This window comes from Gallus gallus, chromosome 22 (genome assembly GCF_016699485.2).
Source record: "Gallus gallus isolate bGalGal1 chromosome 22, bGalGal1.mat.broiler.GRCg7b, whole genome shotgun sequence".
In the NCBI taxonomy this organism is placed as follows: Eukaryota; Metazoa; Chordata; class Aves; order Galliformes; family Phasianidae; genus Gallus; species Gallus gallus.
The window spans coordinates 1,410,621-1,427,140 of NC_052553.1; the positions used below are offsets into that span (position 1 = coordinate 1,410,621).

Below are 16,520 nucleotides of genomic sequence, written 5' to 3' on the forward strand. Positions count from 1 at the left end.
ATTGTGGTGGGACCCCCAGGTTGGGTCTGATTCGGGGTGGGATTCCAATGGGATCCCCAAGTGGGGTGTGAGTTGGGGTATGATTTCTATAGGATCCCCAAGTAGGGTGCGATTTGGGGTGGGATTCCAATGGGACCCCTCGGTTGGGGTGTGATTTGGGGTGGGATTCCAATGGGACCCCTCGGTTGGGGTGTAGTTTGGGGTGGGATTCCAATGGGACCCCTCAGGTTGGGTGTGATTTGGGGTGGGATTCCAATGGGACCCCTCAGGTTGGGAGTGATTTGGGGTGGGATTCCAATGGGACCCCTCAGGTTGGAAGTGATTTGGGGTGAGATTCTAATAGGACCCCAAGTTGGGTATGAATTGGGTTATGATTCCAATTGGGGTCCCCCAGATTGGGTGTGATTTGGACGATGATTCCAATGGGAACCCCAAGTTGGGTGCGATTTGAGGTGGGATTCCAATGGGATCCCCAAGTGGGGTGTAGTTTGGGGTGGGATTCCAATGGGACCCCTCAGGTTGGGTGTGATTTGGGGTGGGATTACAATGGGACCCGTCAGTTGGGGTGTGATTTGGGGTGGGATTCCAATGGGACCCCTCAGGTTGGGTGTGATTTGGGGTGGGATTCCAATGGAACCCCTCAGGTTGGGTGTGATTTGGGGTGGGATTCCAATGGGACCCCTCAGGTTGGGTGTGATTTGGGGTGGGATTCCAATGGGACCCCTCAGGTTGGGTGTGATTTGGGGTGGGATTCCAATGGGACCCCTCAGGTTGGGTGTGATTTGGGGTGAGATTCTAATAGGACCCCAAGTTGGGTATGAGTTGGGTGCCGCCATTAATGAGGTGACCACGAATGAACAGTTCCCCTTTTCAATGCCCCGGAGATCTCAGGAGGGCCACCCCCATGAATCACGGGGTCACGGGACCGAAGATCACCCATCAGGTGACAGCGGGCACTGCCAGCGTGGTGGCATTTCTGTGCCAGCCCCACAGGGACAGCCCCACATTTGGGTTTCTGGCTGCGTTGGCCGCCCCGGGGCGCTCGTCCCATTACCCCAATGGCGGCTCTGCCATCGGTTTATGGGATATCGGTGATATCCAATATTTGGCGATAGCAAATATGGGATATCTCCCATGTGGGAGATGGGATCCACACGGTGGCAGCGGTGGTTATCGGCGATCCCAATCCGCCCCGATAGGAACGGACTTTGTGTGGGATGATCAAACCAGGAGCAACGGCCCCATCCAACCACAGCGGTGGTTCAAAACCCCATGGAGAACCTGGGCTGAGAGCGCCGGGGAAGTGCTGGGGGAAGGGACAGCCACCCCATAGCTCAGGGATGTCCCATAGTCAACACAGCCCCATAGTGTAGGGCCACCAGTGGTCGACCACCCCAAACGGAGGTGCAGGGTGGGGTTGTCCCATGGGATGGGGTTGTCCCGTTGGATGGGGTTGACCCCGTGGAACGGGGTTGTCCTAATGGATGGGGTCGATCCCATGGGATGGGGTTGATCCCATGGGATGGGGTTGCCCCGTTGGATGGGGTTGACCCTGTGGAATGGGGTTGTCCTAATGGATGGGGTCGATCCCATGGGATGGGGTTGTCCTAATGGATGGGGTCGATCCCATGGGATGGGTTGATCCCATGGAATTGGGTTGTTCTGTTGGATGGGGTTGACCCCGTGGAACGGGGTTGTCCTAATGGATGGGGTTGATCCCATGTGATGGGTTTGACCCCATGGGATGGGGTTGTGCTAATGGATGGGGATGACCCCATGGGATTGGTTTGACCCCATGGGATGGGGTTGTGCTAATGGATGGGGTCGATCCCATGGGATGGGGTTGTCCCATGGGATGGGCTCAGCCTTTGAGATGCCCTCCAACCCCACTGCGAGGGTTTGGGGTCACCCTTAGTGAGGCTGCCCAACGCTGTGGGGGGGATCCCAAACCACCCGCGCTCTGTGGGTCCCGTGTGGGTCAGTGCCCCATAGGGTGCAGCCAAGTGTGGGGCTGGGTGTGCTGCAGTTATGGGGCGATGGAGCGCCCCACGGGGGCTGCCAGCAAAGCAGAGCAGTGCTCCCCCCATACAAAGTGTGGGGTAAATAGGGGGGGGGGAGGAAACACACCTGGGGGGGGGATGGGAACTCAGTGGGGGGGATGGGAGCACAGGGGGGGAGCAGAGGGGAAATGGGAACGTATGGGAGAGGAGGGGTGGGGAAATCCGGGCACCCATGGGGGGGAATCGGATCCCCTTTGGTGGGAGGGGGGCAGATGGGTACATCTGGGGGTGAAATGGGAATGTATGGGGGGGGGGATGGGCCCTATAGTGGGGGGAGAAGGGGATATCTATGGAGGGAGAATGGAGCACCCACGTGGGGGGGGGAGGGGGACCCTGCGGGGACGTTTGGCTCCGAGCGTGGGAGCGGGGGGGGGGGGGGGGGGAGGAATAGCCCTCCGTGTGGGCCCACCCCACCCCACGGGTGTGCCCCCCCCCACTCCATAGGGGTGCCCCCCCCACCCCCATAGAGATACCCCCCCCCCATCCCATAGAGGCGCCCCCCGCCCACCCCGCGGGGCTGCAGCGCTGCTCCGCGCTCCGTTCCCGGGGTGTAGGGGGGGGGGGCAAAGGAAGGGGGGGGGGGGGGGGATCCCGCTCCGCCCCTCCCAGCGCCGCTCCGTGCCGGAGGGGGGGGGAGCCGGAACCGACGGCCCAAAGAAGGCAGTGGGGGCGGGGCCGGATCCGGCCCTTGTATGGCGCTTCCCCTCCGCCCCGCGCCCCCCCCCGCAGCCACCGTCGCTGCGCTCCCCCCGCGCTGTGCCGGGCCGTGGGAGGGGGGGGGGGGGGGCGGAGGGGGTGGGGAGAGAAAGGGGTGAAGGGGTGACCTGCAAAGAGGGGTGGGGGATGTAAAGGGTTGGGGGGGGGTGCGGGGGGCTGCGCAGAGGTTGGGGGGGGTCTACCGATGTCGGGGGTGGTGCGGGGGTTGGGGGGTGCGCGAAAAGGGGGGGGGTCTGCAGAGGTTGGGGGGTGAGAGGAATATTGGGGGTTCTAAAGGTGATGGGGGGCTGCAAAGGGTGGGGGGCTGCGAAGGGTGGGGGGGCTGCAAAGGGCGGGGGGCGATGCGGGTGTTTGGGGGCTGTGCGGATGATTTGGGGGGCCGTGCAGTTGTAGGGGGTCCTACAATGGGTGGGGGTCCGCATTGGGGTGGGGGCTCTGCGAGGACTGGGCCTGGAAAGGGGGTCTGCAGGAGAGGGGGGGGTCCTACAGGAGAGGGGCGTCACTGCGGTACGTGGGGGGGGTCCACCGGGTGGGGGGGGTCCCCATGGATGGGGTCCTCATGGATGGGGTCCTCATGGATGGGCTCCCCGTGGATGGGGTCCCAGTGACGAGTGGGGCCCTATAACAGCCGGGACCCCCCCAGACCCCCATTCCCGACACACCGCCCTCATCCCCATCGTAACCCCACCGCCCCCAAACTATGGGGCTGCCCCCCCCTTTCCCCCTCCCTCCCCCCGGTTGCTCCCGCTGCACAGCCGGCCCTGCAGGAATTGGGTAAGCGCAGCTCTTGCGACAGCGCATTTTTCCACCCGTGTGCCATTTAACTCGGAGGGGTTTTGCAGATAAGCATCAGTTGGCGCTCGGAGCACGAAACCTCCTAATTGCCGACGCCTGGGAAGTGCCAAACTTTTATGGAAGGGGGGGGGGGGGGGGGGGTGGGAACGGAGCGTGACCTGTTTGCAGGTGTGCACAGCGCAGCCCCAAAGGGGACGCAGGGAAAAGTGGGGGGGGGGGGGGTGTTGCAGTGCTCCCTCCCCATTGGGATTTGGGGTTCCGTCAGTCCACGCTGTGCCCCACGCGCTGCCTTTCCCCCTTCACGCCCCCCCCCTCCTCCCTTTGCCCACGGGGCGGCTTTTAGGGTTGACCCCCCCCCCCCCCCTTTCCTGAGCACCGAGCGAAGGGACGGAGCCCTCCATATGGGATGGCAGCACAGCTTTGGGACAGGGAGTGCTGGGGGGGGGGGGGGGGGCTGCGCTGGAGCAGCAGCGCTGCAATGGGGGGGCGTGGAGGCAGAAGGCCGCATGCACAATGCATGGCGTTGCAGGGCGCTCGGTTCCGGGTGTAGGGTGCAGCTTGCATGGCAACAGTGCATGGTGCTGGGTGTAGGATGCCGAGCTGCACAACGCCAGGTTGCAGGATGCACGGTGCATGGTGCAGGATGCACGGCGCTTGGTGCTAAGTGCCTGCTTCTGGGTGGAGGGTGCAGCTTGCACGGCACCGTTGCAGGATGCACGTTGCATGGTGCATGGTGCTGTGTGCCCAGTACCGGGTGCAGGTTGCATGGTACTCAGTGCTTGCTTGCACGGAGCCCACTTGCAGGATGCACGCTGCATGCTGCTCAGTGCATGGTGCTGAGCGCTGCGTGCCTGGTACCGACTGCATGGTACCTAGAGCTGGGTTGCATGGTGCTGGCTGCAGGATGCACATTGCATGGAGTCCAATGCACGGTGCTAGCTGCAAGAGGCACATTGCATGGGGCCCAATGCATGGAGCCAGCTGCAGGATGCACACTGCATGGAACCCAGTGCATGGTGCTGGCTGCAGGATGCATGGTGCCCAGTGCACGGTGCTCGATGCATTTGATGCCCAGAGCCTGGTGCTTGCTGTAGGGTGCCCGGTGCCGGTTGCACGGTGCCGGTTGCACGGTGCCGGTTGCAGGATGCCCTTTGCATGGTGCTGGATACCCAGAGCCCATACAACACGTGTTTGGTACCCGGTGTATTATCAGAGTGCCCGGTACCGGCTGCATGGTGCCGGTTGCATGGCACCCAGAGCCCAATACCGACTGCAGGGTGCCCGGTTCTGGCTGGAGGGTGCTGATTGTGTGGGCCCAGTGCTCGGTACCGGCCTTAGGGGACCCGGTTCCAGCCGTAGGAGGCCCGGTTCTGGCTGGACGGTACCCCGTACCACCCTAAGCTGCCCGGTACCGGCTGCAGGGTGCCGGTTGTGTGGTACCCATTGCCTGGTTCTGGCTGTAGGATGCCCGGTACCAGCTGCAGGGTACCCGGTTCCCATCATAGGGTACCCGGTACCAGCCATAGGGTGCCTGGTTCCGGCCATAGGATGCCCAGTACCAGCTGCAGGGTACCCGGTTCTGGCTATAGGGTGCCCGGTTCCGGCTATAAGGTGCCCGGTACTGGCCATAGGGTGCCCGGTTCCGGCTATAGGGTACCCGGTTCCGGCCATAGGGTGCCTGGTATCAGCCATAGGGTACCCGGTACCAGCCAGAGAGTGCCTGGTTCCGGTCATAGGATACCCAGTACCGGCTGCAGGGTACCCGGTTCTGGCTATAGGGTGCCCGGTTCCGGCCATAAGGTGCCTGGTTCCGGCCATAGGACGCCCAGTACCGACTGCAGGGTACCCGGTTCCGGCCATCGGGTACCCGGTTCTGGCTATAGGGTGCCCGGTTCGGGCCATAGGGTGCCCGGTTCGGGCCATAGGACGCCCAGTACCGGCTGCAGGGTGCCCGGTACCAGCCATAGGGTGCCCGGTTCCGGCCATAGAGTGCCTGGTTCCGGCCATAGGATGCACAGTACCGGCTATAGGGTGCCCAGTTCCGGCCATAGGATGCCCAGTACCGGCTGCAGGGTGCCCGGTTCCGGCCATGGGGTACCCAGTTCCGGCCATGGGGTGCCCGGTTCCGGCCATAGGATGCCCGGTTCGGGCCATAGGGTGCCCGGTTCGGGCCATAGGGTGCCCAGTACCGGCTGCAGGGTGCCCGGTTCCGGCCATAGGGTACCCGGTTCCGGCCATAGGATGCCCAGTACCGGCTGCAGGGTGCCCGGTTCCGGCCATAGGGTGCCCGATACCAGCCATAGGGTACCCGGTTCTGGCCGTAGGGTGCCCGGTTCCGGCCGCCCGGTGCCGCTCTCCCGGTCCCTCTGCAGGCCCCGTCCCCGCCGCTCCGCGCGCCGCTTCCTGCTTTCTAATGTTCCATTGTGCGGAGCTTCCATTGTGACGCGCGGGGCTCGGCGCGGCTTTGTCTGTCCATATATGGGCAGCTACGTCACGGAGCGCTCCCGCCGCCCGCATAAATGGGCCGCGGAGTCCCCGGCGGAGCAGTCGGGAACCCGGAGCGGAGCGGGAGCGGCGGCGGAGCGATCAGGAGGGGTTAAATCCTCCCCCCCCCCAACACCCACCCCTCGCTCCGCTACGGGCACAGCTGCCGGGCGGCCCTCCCCGCCCCCCCCCCCCCCCCCCCCCCGCCGAGGAAACACCATCACCGCCGCCACCGCCGCGTGGGGGGGGGACCCACGCGAGACCTCCCCCCGCACCCCCACGCAGGACCTCCCCCCCACGCACGCCCCAACTTTATTTATATCCCCCCCCCCCCCCGTATTTTTTTTTTTCCTTTTTTTTTTTTTTTTCCGTGCATGATTTCCCCGGCGCCGATCCGCCGCTCGGATGTTGTTCGCTGGGGAGCGGAGCTGATCCGACCTTTTCCTCCGATGCTATGACCGGGAAACTGCTGGAGAAGCTGCCGGGGACGATGAGCACTTTGCTGAACCAACTGCCCGACTCTCTTTACCCGGAGGAGATCCCCAACTCTTTGAATCTCTTCTCCGGCGGCGGCGGAGGAGGCGATCCGGTGCCTCACTACAACCAGATGGCTGCAGGTGACGGGGGTTTGGGGGGGGGGGGATGCGGGGAAAGGGGCCGGGGGGCGGCGTGTGTGTGCGCTGGGGGGGGGGGGGGAAGGGAAGAGCCGGGGATGGGGAGCGGCCCCCCCCCCCCCCCCCGCCCCCACGCGTGACCGCCCACCCACCCGCTTTGCTCGCTGTGTCTCCTCCGCGCTGCGGGAGCGCTGCGCTCAGCCCGAACCTCCGCCGCAGGTACCGGGGAGGGGGGCGCGCACGCATGCATGCATAGGGCACCCTCCCCATACCCCCCCCCCCCCCCTCCCGCCCACCCCCCGAGCGGGGGGTCCGCGCCGCGAACGCGCGTGGCCGTGGGCTCCCACCCTCCTTACGGCTCCCACCCTCCTTACGGCGGCGGTGCGGGGGGTTTTGGACCCACGGGCTGCCGGCCGCCCCCCCCCCCCCCCCCAACAGCCGCCACCTCCGAGCGGGGATCCGCGTGGGCGCGGGGCGCCGCGGACACTCGCGGCCGTGGGCTCCCACCCACCCGGCGGCGGCGGCGGCGTGGGGGGCCCCGCGGGAGCTTCCCCCGGAGCTCGGGACTGCGGGGGGGGTTTGAAGAGGGGGGGGTGGGGGGGGGCACAAAGCCGCTCTCGGTTTCGCCTCCGGCGCTCGGAGCCGCGGGTTTGACGCGCGGAGGGCTCCGAGCCGCCGGTCGGGGTCGGCAGAGCGGAGTTGGGGACGCGGAGCTCCGCCGCGCACCCCCCGCGCGGAGCCCACCTGCACCGCGGGGCCCCCCAACCCCGATGGGGCCGCGGGGGCGGCAGCGCCGCTCCGTGTATCGGCACCGGCACCGCGCACGGCCGCGAGCGGAGCCCCACGGAGGCGGCCGAGGGGAGAGAGGGGGGGATCCGGAGAGCGGCCCGGCGGTGGGGGCCCGCACAGCCCCGTCCCCGCCCGGCTCACCCTGCCCCGCTTCTCTCCGCAGACAATGTGATGGACATTGGCATCGGGAACGAAAAACCCAACCAGGAATTGTCGTCCTATTCGGGGACGTTCCAGCCGGCCGCGGGCAACAAAACCGTCACCTACCTGGGGAAGTTCGCCTTCGATTCGCCCTCCAACTGGTGCCAGGATAACATCATCAGCCTGATGAGCGCCGGCATCCTGGGGGTGCCGCCGGCCGCGGGGACGCTCAGCGGGACGCAGAGCTCGGGGGGCGGAATGGGGGGACCTCCGCAGGGCGACGTGGACCAGATGTACCCCGCGCTGCCGCCCTACTCCTCCTGCAGCGACCTCTACCCGGAGCCCGTCTCCTTCCACGACCCGCAGAGCAACGCCGGCCTCACCTATTCCCCGCAGGATTACCAAGCGGCCAAACCCGCCCTGGACAGCAACCTGTTCCCCATGATCCCAGACTATAACCTCTACCACCACCCCAACGAGATGGGCGCCATCGCGGAGCACAAACCCTTCCAGAGCTTGGACCCCATCCGCGTCAACCCGCCGCCCATCACCCCGCTGGAGACCATCAAGGCCTTCAAGGACAAACAGATCCACCCGGGCTTCGGGGGGCTCCCGCAACCCCCCCTGACCCTAAAACCCATCCGGCCCCGCAAATACCCCAACCGGCCCAGCAAAACCCCGCTGCACGAGCGGCCCCACGCCTGCCCGGCCGAGGGCTGCGACCGCCGCTTCTCGCGCTCCGACGAGCTCACCCGGCACCTGCGCATCCACACGGGCCACAAACCCTTCCAGTGCCGCATCTGCATGCGCAGCTTCAGCCGCAGCGACCACCTCACCACCCACATCCGCACCCACACCGGCGAGAAGCCCTTCGCCTGCGAGTTCTGCGGCCGCAAATTCGCCCGCTCCGACGAGCGCAAGCGGCACGCCAAGATCCACCTCAAGCAGAAGGAGAAGAAGGCCGAGAAGGGCTCGGCCGGGCCGCCCCCCCCCCGCAGCCCCCCCCGTCGCCACCTCCTCGCCCCCCGTCGCCCTCACCCCCGCTGTCACCACGTGCGCCTGAGGGGCGGTTGGGGGACGGAGCGGTGCGGCCCCGGAGCGCTGCGCGGGGCCGGGACCGGAGGAAGGACGCCCGCACCTCCACCCCCCCCCCACACCCCCCACCCCCGCCCCGCCGCCCCTCTGTCCCGGCTGTGTGGATCGGATCGGCCGCAGCTCAGCCCTGAGCCCATTGCCGGGGGGTCCGCGTCCCGCTGCGCGCAGCCCCGCGGGGGGGTCGGGTCGTTCGCGTGGCGCTGCGCGCGTCGCGGTACGGCGGGCCGGGCTGTGCGCGTCCAGCATTGGGGCTGAGGATGTGGGCGTCCCGGCCCGGTACCGGCGTTTGGGCTGTGCGCGTCCCGGGGCCGACCCGACCCGGGAGCGTTCCGGTACCGGCGGTCGGGCCGCGTGTGTGCGCTGGGAGCGCGGTTAGGATGGGGGCGTCCCGGTGCCGGGGGTCACGTCGGGCGCGTCGCGGTGTGCGGATCCCGGCGCCGGGGGTCGGGATGTGAGCGGTCGGTGTGTGGGTCCCGCTGTCGGGGGCTGAGATTTGGGCGTCGCGGCGCGGCAGACCCCGCGCTGTGGGTCGGGCTGTGGGCACGGCGGTGGGGATGGGACGTGGGCGCTGCGGTGTGCGGATTGCGGCGTTGGGGGGTTGGGATTCGGGCACGGCGCTGCGCAGAGCCGCTGCTGGGCACGAGAGGGTGGGCACCGCTGTGCGCAAACCCGGGGCCGGGGGCTGAGATTCGAGCGGCCCTCTGCGCACGGAGCCACTGCCGGGGTCGGGATTTGGGCTCCCCGGTGCCGCAGCCGGGCCGGGCGCCCCCCCGGTTATGGGGATACCCCACTGCTGTGCGCTATGGGGACCCCACGGCGGGCGCCCACCTCCCGGCCCCCGGCGGCGCTCTGTGTGCGGCCCGGACCCCTCTGCCCCTCTGCCCCTTCTGCACCCGCAGTGCCCACCCCACGCGGTACCACCCGGTTGGGCCCCCGATGCCCACAGCTGCCCCACATCCCTCCCCAGCGCTGCCCCGGTGCCGTCCCCCCTTTTTAATCCCCCCCATCGATTTCCTCCATCGGAAGGGAAATTCTTTCCAGAAACGCAGCAAAAAAAAAAAAAACAAAAAACAAACAAAACAAAAAACAACAAAAAAACACAACAAAAAACCACCAACCAACCGCCAACAAAACCAAACACACATTAAAAAAAAAAAAGACAAAAAAAAAAAGACAAAAAAAAAAAAAACAAAGCAGTATTTTGCTGGATACTTTTTATAATGTGAGATATTTTTATTTCCTTCTCTTCGGTCACTTTACAAAAGAGCGAATCCAACTCCGGAGGGGGATTGGAGCCGACGGAGCGTTGGGTTTTTGTTGGGCGTCGTTTTCCCCCCTCCCCCCGTGCCGTTGGTGTGTGCATGGCACTGCATGGCCGCCGCCACCCCTCCTCTGCTCCCCTCCGACCGCCAGGAAGAGCGAGAATGAATGACCCCGCAATGCCAATGCCGGCGCGGAGCTCTCCGTCGCCAAAAGGTCGCTGTGATCGGGTTTGGTGTCTGCATGTGAGCGTTGGTGTCACACTGCGAGTGCGCACAGCACAGCACAGCAACACAACACGACATGGCACAGCACAGCACAGCAACACAACAACACAACACGACATGGCACAGCAACACAACACAGCACAACACAACAACACAACACGACATGGCACAGCACAGCACAGCAACACAACAACACAACACGACATGGCACAGCAACACAACACAGCACAACACAACAACACAACACGACATGGCACAGCACAGCACAGCTACACAACACAGCACAACACAACAACACAACACGACATGGCACAGCACAGCACAGCAACACAACAACACAACACGACATGGCACAGCAACACAACACAGCACAACACAACACGACATGGCACAGCACAGCACAGCAACACAACATAGCACAACACAACACGACATGACACAACACAGCACAACATAGCACAACACGACACAGCACAACACAACATGGCACAACACAGCACAGCAGCACAACACAGCACAGCACAATACGACACAACACAGCACAACACGACACAACACAGCACGACACAACACAGCACAACACAACACAGCACAACATGACACAACACAGCACAACATGACACAACACAACACAGCACAGCATACACAGCACACACAGCACAACACAACATGCAACACAGCACAACGTGACACAACACGACAGTACAGCACAGCACACACAACACAACATGACACAGCACAACACGACACAGCACAGCACAACACATAGCACACACAACACGCAACACAGCACACACAACACAACACGACACAGCACAACACGACACACAACACAGCGCAACACAACATGACACAGCACAACACAAAACAGCACAACATACACAGCACACGACACAGCACAACATACATAGCACGACGCGACAAAGCACCGTAACTTACACAACACACAACACAACACACAACACAACATACACAACACGCAGCACACACAACACAACACACAGAGGGGCAAAGGACGCGGGCAAGCGGGCACTGATGGATGGCAATGGGATGGGATGCAGTGTTTGGGTTGGACGTGTGGATCTACACAACACAACACACACAACACAAAACAACACAGTACACACAGCACAGCACAACGCAGCACAGCGCACGCAACACACAACGCAACGCAACACAATGCAACACACAACAGAATGCCACACAACACAATGCACAACACAACACACAACACACAACACAACACAATGAAGCGCAACGCACCCACAACACAACACACAACACAGTGCAACACAGCACACAACACACAATGCAGCACACAACACAACGCAACACAATGAAACACAACGCACACAACGCCATGCAACACAACACAACACAGCACACACAACGCAGTGCAACACAACACAACACAGCACACACAACACAATGCATACAACGCAATGCAACACAACACAACGCACACAACGCAACGCAACACAACACAGCACACACAACACAACACAACGCACACGAAAAAGGGAAAAAAAGGCAAAAAAAAAAAGGGGGAATGATATTTTTTGAGAGACTTTTGTATCAAAGCTGAGCACTTGGAGAAAAAAAAAGAGAAAAAACGAGGAAAAAAAAAAAGCAAAAAAGAAAAAACCAAACCAAAAAAAAACCACAACAAAGGGCCGCTCCAGATGTAATATATTTTGTGGATGTTTTTATTCCTTGGATTTATAGTACCTTATACTAAGGTTAAAGAGAAAAACAAACAAACAAACAAACAAAAAAGAGAAAAAAAATAATAAAAAAATATTTAAAAACGGTAAAAAAAAAAAAAAAAAAATTTCACCCCAACCCCGCACCCCCGGAGATGATGATAATAATAATATTAATAATAATAATAATTAATAATAATGAATGATGGTGATGATGATAATAAAACCCGGCTCGGTATGGTGAGAAGGTGGCGATTTTCACACCCCTTTCATCCGCTCATCCCCGGCGTTCGCTGCAACCGCCCGCACTGTGCGCAAACGATGCCGTAAATATAGATATTGTGTTTGGCTGACAAAGCGCGGCGGAGTCCCGGCCCTTCTTTGAGCACGGGGTGGGGGCGGGATGCGCCGCGGGGCTGCGGGGGGCGATGCTCACCCCCCACGAATGGGGTGGCCGTGGGGTTGGGAGGACCCCGCGTGGTCGGGGCTCGGTTGGGTTGGCCTCGCCTGCGGCGCGTGGCGGCGCGTGGGGCGGGTGGGTCGCTCGGCCCCATAGCTCAGCCCCATATCTCCACCCGTATCTCCAGCCCACACCTCTGCCCCACGGCTCCCTCTGCCCCACAGCTCGGCCCTGTTGGGTTTTTCCACCCCTCCGGCCCCACAGCGGATTTAAGGCTCGGCGGTGGCGTCCGTTGGCTCAAAGAGGATCTGATGGTTCAGCCCTTAATGCCGCGGTGCCGCAGGTGAGGAGCGCACAGGGATTTCTGCCCGGGTTATAAATAAGGTGGATTTCGGGGCCGGTGCGGCGGGGCGAGGGGGGGTGAGGGGTAAATCCCACAGCGCCGCCGTCCCCGTGCGCGGTGACCGCACTCCGTCCATCCTTCCCAATGGGGAGCGGAGGGTCGGGGCCGTCGCCGTTGGTGCCGTGGGGTTGAGCAACGATGGGCAGTGGGGGCGCGGAGTGGGTGCCAACGGGGCAGCGTCAGGATGGGGCACCAATGGGTCACATCGGGGACGGCCCAACCCACGTTGGGTTGGGTGGTGCCTCCACCTGCAGGGCTGTAGGAGCAGCAGTGGGGCTGAGCTCCCATCCCCGGTGCCGGTGGGACCCCGCGGTGCCGCCGCCGGGATGGGCGCACGCGGGAGGAGCACCCATGGGTGGCGGAACGTGCGGAGCGCGTGCAGCACCTTGCACGAAAATGTTGGTTGCCACGGAAACGAGGCACTTTCCGTCCCCGTTGTGTGTTCCGGGGGGGGAGGGAAGGGCTCGCAGCCACGTGCAGTGCAGTGCAGTGGGTCGGCTCCCGCTGCGTGGCTTTGGCCAACGCTCCTCACCGCCCAAAGCCCGCGGGCGGCCGTGGGGCAGCGGTTGGGTTTGGAGGAGCAGCCGTTCCCTTTGGGCCGTCCCCGATGTCCTCGTGGGGAAGGGATGCGGAAGGAGTCCCCAAACTGCTCCCAAATCCGAAGGGGCGGTGCTCACTGAGCGCTCCTCTCCATGTCCCCCTGCCCGTCCCGATCCCCCACATCCCTTCCCAGTGTCCCTGTGGGGTCACCGGCCCAGGCAGGACTCTGTCACCCTTCGTGGGGACATCACCCCAATGCCACCACCCTCCATGGGGACATCACCTCAATGCCATCACTCTCCATGGGGTCATCGCCCCACTGCCATCACCATCCATGGGGACACCACCCCCGCTGCCATCACCATCCATGGGGACATCGCTCCATGGCCACCACCCTCTATGGGGGCCATCACCCCATGGCCAACACCCTCCATGGGGCCGCCGTTCTTCATGGGGCCGTCACCTCACTGCCATCCCTCTCCATGGAGCCATCACTCTCAGTGGGGCCGTCTCCCCACTGCCACCCCCTCCGTGACGACATCACCCTTCCCACTCCCTGTCCCCATTCCTCGCAGGGCATTTGGACCGGATGTCCCCACAGAGTCCCCTCCAAGCCAACAGTTCTCCATGTCCCGATGTCCCCCCCCCCCCACTCCAGGTCCCCCTCTCCCCACAGCCGTGGGCACAATCCCCGCCCGGCGCTCACCTCCCTCGATCCCTCAGCCCTAATCCCATGTCCTCACCGGTGTGTGTAACGCCTTCCCAATTTAGCAGCATCAGCTGCGACGGTAATTAACGCTCTGTTTACCTGCGCCGCCGCGCTGCTAATTAATAAAGCCACCCCTGGCACCGCTCCTAACCTGCCGTCCCCGTGCGGTGACACCGCATCCGTCGCGACGTCCCCACCACCCCTTCGCCAATTTCATGGGTTTTGTCCCCAAACCCAACGCTCCATCCATCTGTGGAACCCAACGCTCCATCCCTCCCCATCCCTTCCCCAAATCCACACTTTTTCTCCCCAAACCCAACGCTCCATTCATCTCCATCCCTTCCCCCATTTCATGGTTTTCCTTCCCCAAACCCAACACTCCATCCCATTCCATCCCTTCCCCAATTCCACTCTTTTTCTCCCCAAACCCAACGCTCCATTCCTCTCCATCCCTTCCCCCAATTTCATGTATTTTCTCCCCAAAAACCCATTGCTCCATCCCTTTGGGAACCCAACACCCCATCTCTTTGAGATACCCTATGCTCCATCCCTCTCCATCCCTTCCCCCATTTCCTCATTTTCCTCCCCAAACCCAACTCTCCATCCATCTGTGGAACCCAACGCTCCATCCCTCCCCATCCCTTCCCCAAATCCACACTTTTTCTCCCCAAACCCAATGCTCCATCTCTTTGAGATACCCTATGCTCCATTTCTCTCCATCCCTTCCCCCATTTCCTGGTTTTTCTCCCCAAAACCCAACGCTCCATCCCTTTGGGGAACCCAGTGTTCCATCCCTTTGGGAACCCAATGTTCCATCCCTTTGGGGAACCCAACGCTCCATCCCTTTAGGAACCCAACGCTCCATCCCTTTAGGAACCCAATGCTCCATCCCTTTGGGGAACCCAACACTCCATCCCTTTGGGGAACCCAACACTCCATCCCTTTGGGGAACCCAATGCTCCATCCCTTGCCATCTTTTCCCCCATTTCCTGGTTTTCCTCCCCAAAACCCAACACTCCATCCCTTTGGGAACCCAACGCTCCATCCCACTCTACCTCTTCTCCAACTTCACATTTTTTTCTCCCCAAAACCCAATGCTCCATCCCTTTGGGGAACCCAACGCTCCATCCCTTGCCATCTTTTCCCCCATTTCCTGGTTTTCCCCCCCAAAACCCAACGCTCCATCCTATTCCATCCCCTCCCCAATTCCACACTTTCCCCCCTCCAAAACCCAACGCTCCATTCCTCTCCATCCCTTCCCCCATTTCATGGCTTTCCTCCCCAAACCCAACGCTCCATCCCTTTGGGGAACCCAACGCTCCATCCCTTTGGGGAACCCAACACTCCATCCCATTCCATCCCGTCCCCAATTCCACCCCTTTTCTCCCCCAAACCCACCGCTCTCCCCCCTCCCTGTGCTCCCAACCCCCCGTAGGCCCCAACCATCCTTCCTCCTCCCTCCTCCTCCTCCTCCTCCCGCCCAGCCCGGAGCGCCAGCGCTGTTTATGGCCCCGACACACTCACGTCACTTTCTTTACAGGGATGTTTGCCATTTTAAATGCGGATTTGGGGTTTTTTTAATGATTCCTCCCCCCTCCCGGAGCCCTTTGGAAGCCCTTTTCCCGAATTTCCCGTGTTTTGTATCGAAACGGAGGATTTTTTTTTGGCTTTTTTTTTGGCAGTTTCCTCTCTGAAAATAACTCCCAAACTATAATTTCCTCCCACTTGCTTTTTCCCCTCTCCTTATTTTGAGGTGCGGAGCCGCCGGACCGGCACAGCTCTGCTCCTCTATGGGGGCCCCATCCCATGCCCAAGGACTGGGGTGCACTGGGATGCATTGGGGTGAATTAGGATGCATTGGGATGCACTGGGATGCATTGGGGTGCATTAGGATACACTGGGGTGCACTGGGATGCATTGGGGCGCACTGGGATGTGCTGTGATGCGCTGGGATGCATTGAGGTGCATTAGGATGCACTGGAATGCACTGGGGTGCATTGGGGTGCACTGGGATGCATTGGGGTGCATTAGGATGCGTTGGGGTGCACTGGGATGCGCTGGAGTGCATTGGGGTGCACTGGGATGCATTGGGGTGCATTAGGATGCACTGGGATGCGCTGGGATGCATTGGGGTACACTGGGATGCATTGAGGTGCATTAGGATGCACTGGGATGCATTGGGATGCATTGGGGTGCACTGGAATGCATTGAGGTGCATTAGGATGCATTGGGATGCACTGGGATGCGCTGGGATGCATTGAGGTGCATTAGGATGCACTGGGATGCACTGGGGTGCATTGGGGTACACTGGGATGCATTGGGGTGCATTAGGATGCATTGGGGTGCGTTGGGGTGCATTGGGATGCATTGGGGTGCACTGGGATGCATTGGGATGCGTTGGGGTGCACTGGTATACACTGGGATGCATTGGGGTGCATTGGGGTGCGTTGTGGTGCACTGGGATGCATTGGGATGCATTGGGGTGCACTGGGGTGCACTGGGATGCATTGGGGTGCATTAGGATGCATTGGGGTGCACTGGGATGCACTGGGATGCGCTGGGGTGCATTGGGGTACACTGGGA

The 16,520-nt window shown here is 62.0% G+C and overlaps 2 protein-coding genes across 2 annotated transcripts; both read left to right on the forward strand.

The window, feature by feature from the left end:
• Nucleotides 1-6,117: 6,117 nt before the first annotated feature.
• Nucleotides 6,118-8,775, forward strand: EGR3 (early growth response 3). Its single transcript, XM_015273184.4, is given in 3 exon segments — nucleotides 6,118-6,673; nucleotides 7,623-8,578; nucleotides 8,580-8,775. Coding segments are annotated over 3 exon segments (1,203 nt in total). The 5' UTR covers nucleotides 6,118-6,510; the 3' UTR covers nucleotides 8,664-8,775.
• A 2,410-nt stretch (nucleotides 8,776-11,185) lies between these two features.
• Nucleotides 11,186-14,278, forward strand: LOC112530184 (basic proline-rich protein-like). The gene has a single exon (XM_025142900.3). It carries the CDS (start codon nucleotides 12,827-12,829, stop codon nucleotides 13,955-13,957), a length of 1,131 nt encoding a protein of 376 aa, XP_024998668.2. The 5' UTR covers nucleotides 11,186-12,826; the 3' UTR covers nucleotides 13,958-14,278.
• Nucleotides 14,279-16,520: the final 2,242 nt, after the last annotated feature.

Coding starts and splice junctions, on each gene's coding strand:
- LOC112530184 (XM_025142900.3), top strand. CDS start 12,827: ATGGGCAGTGGGGGCGCGGAGTGGGTGCCAACGGGGCAGCGTCAGGAT.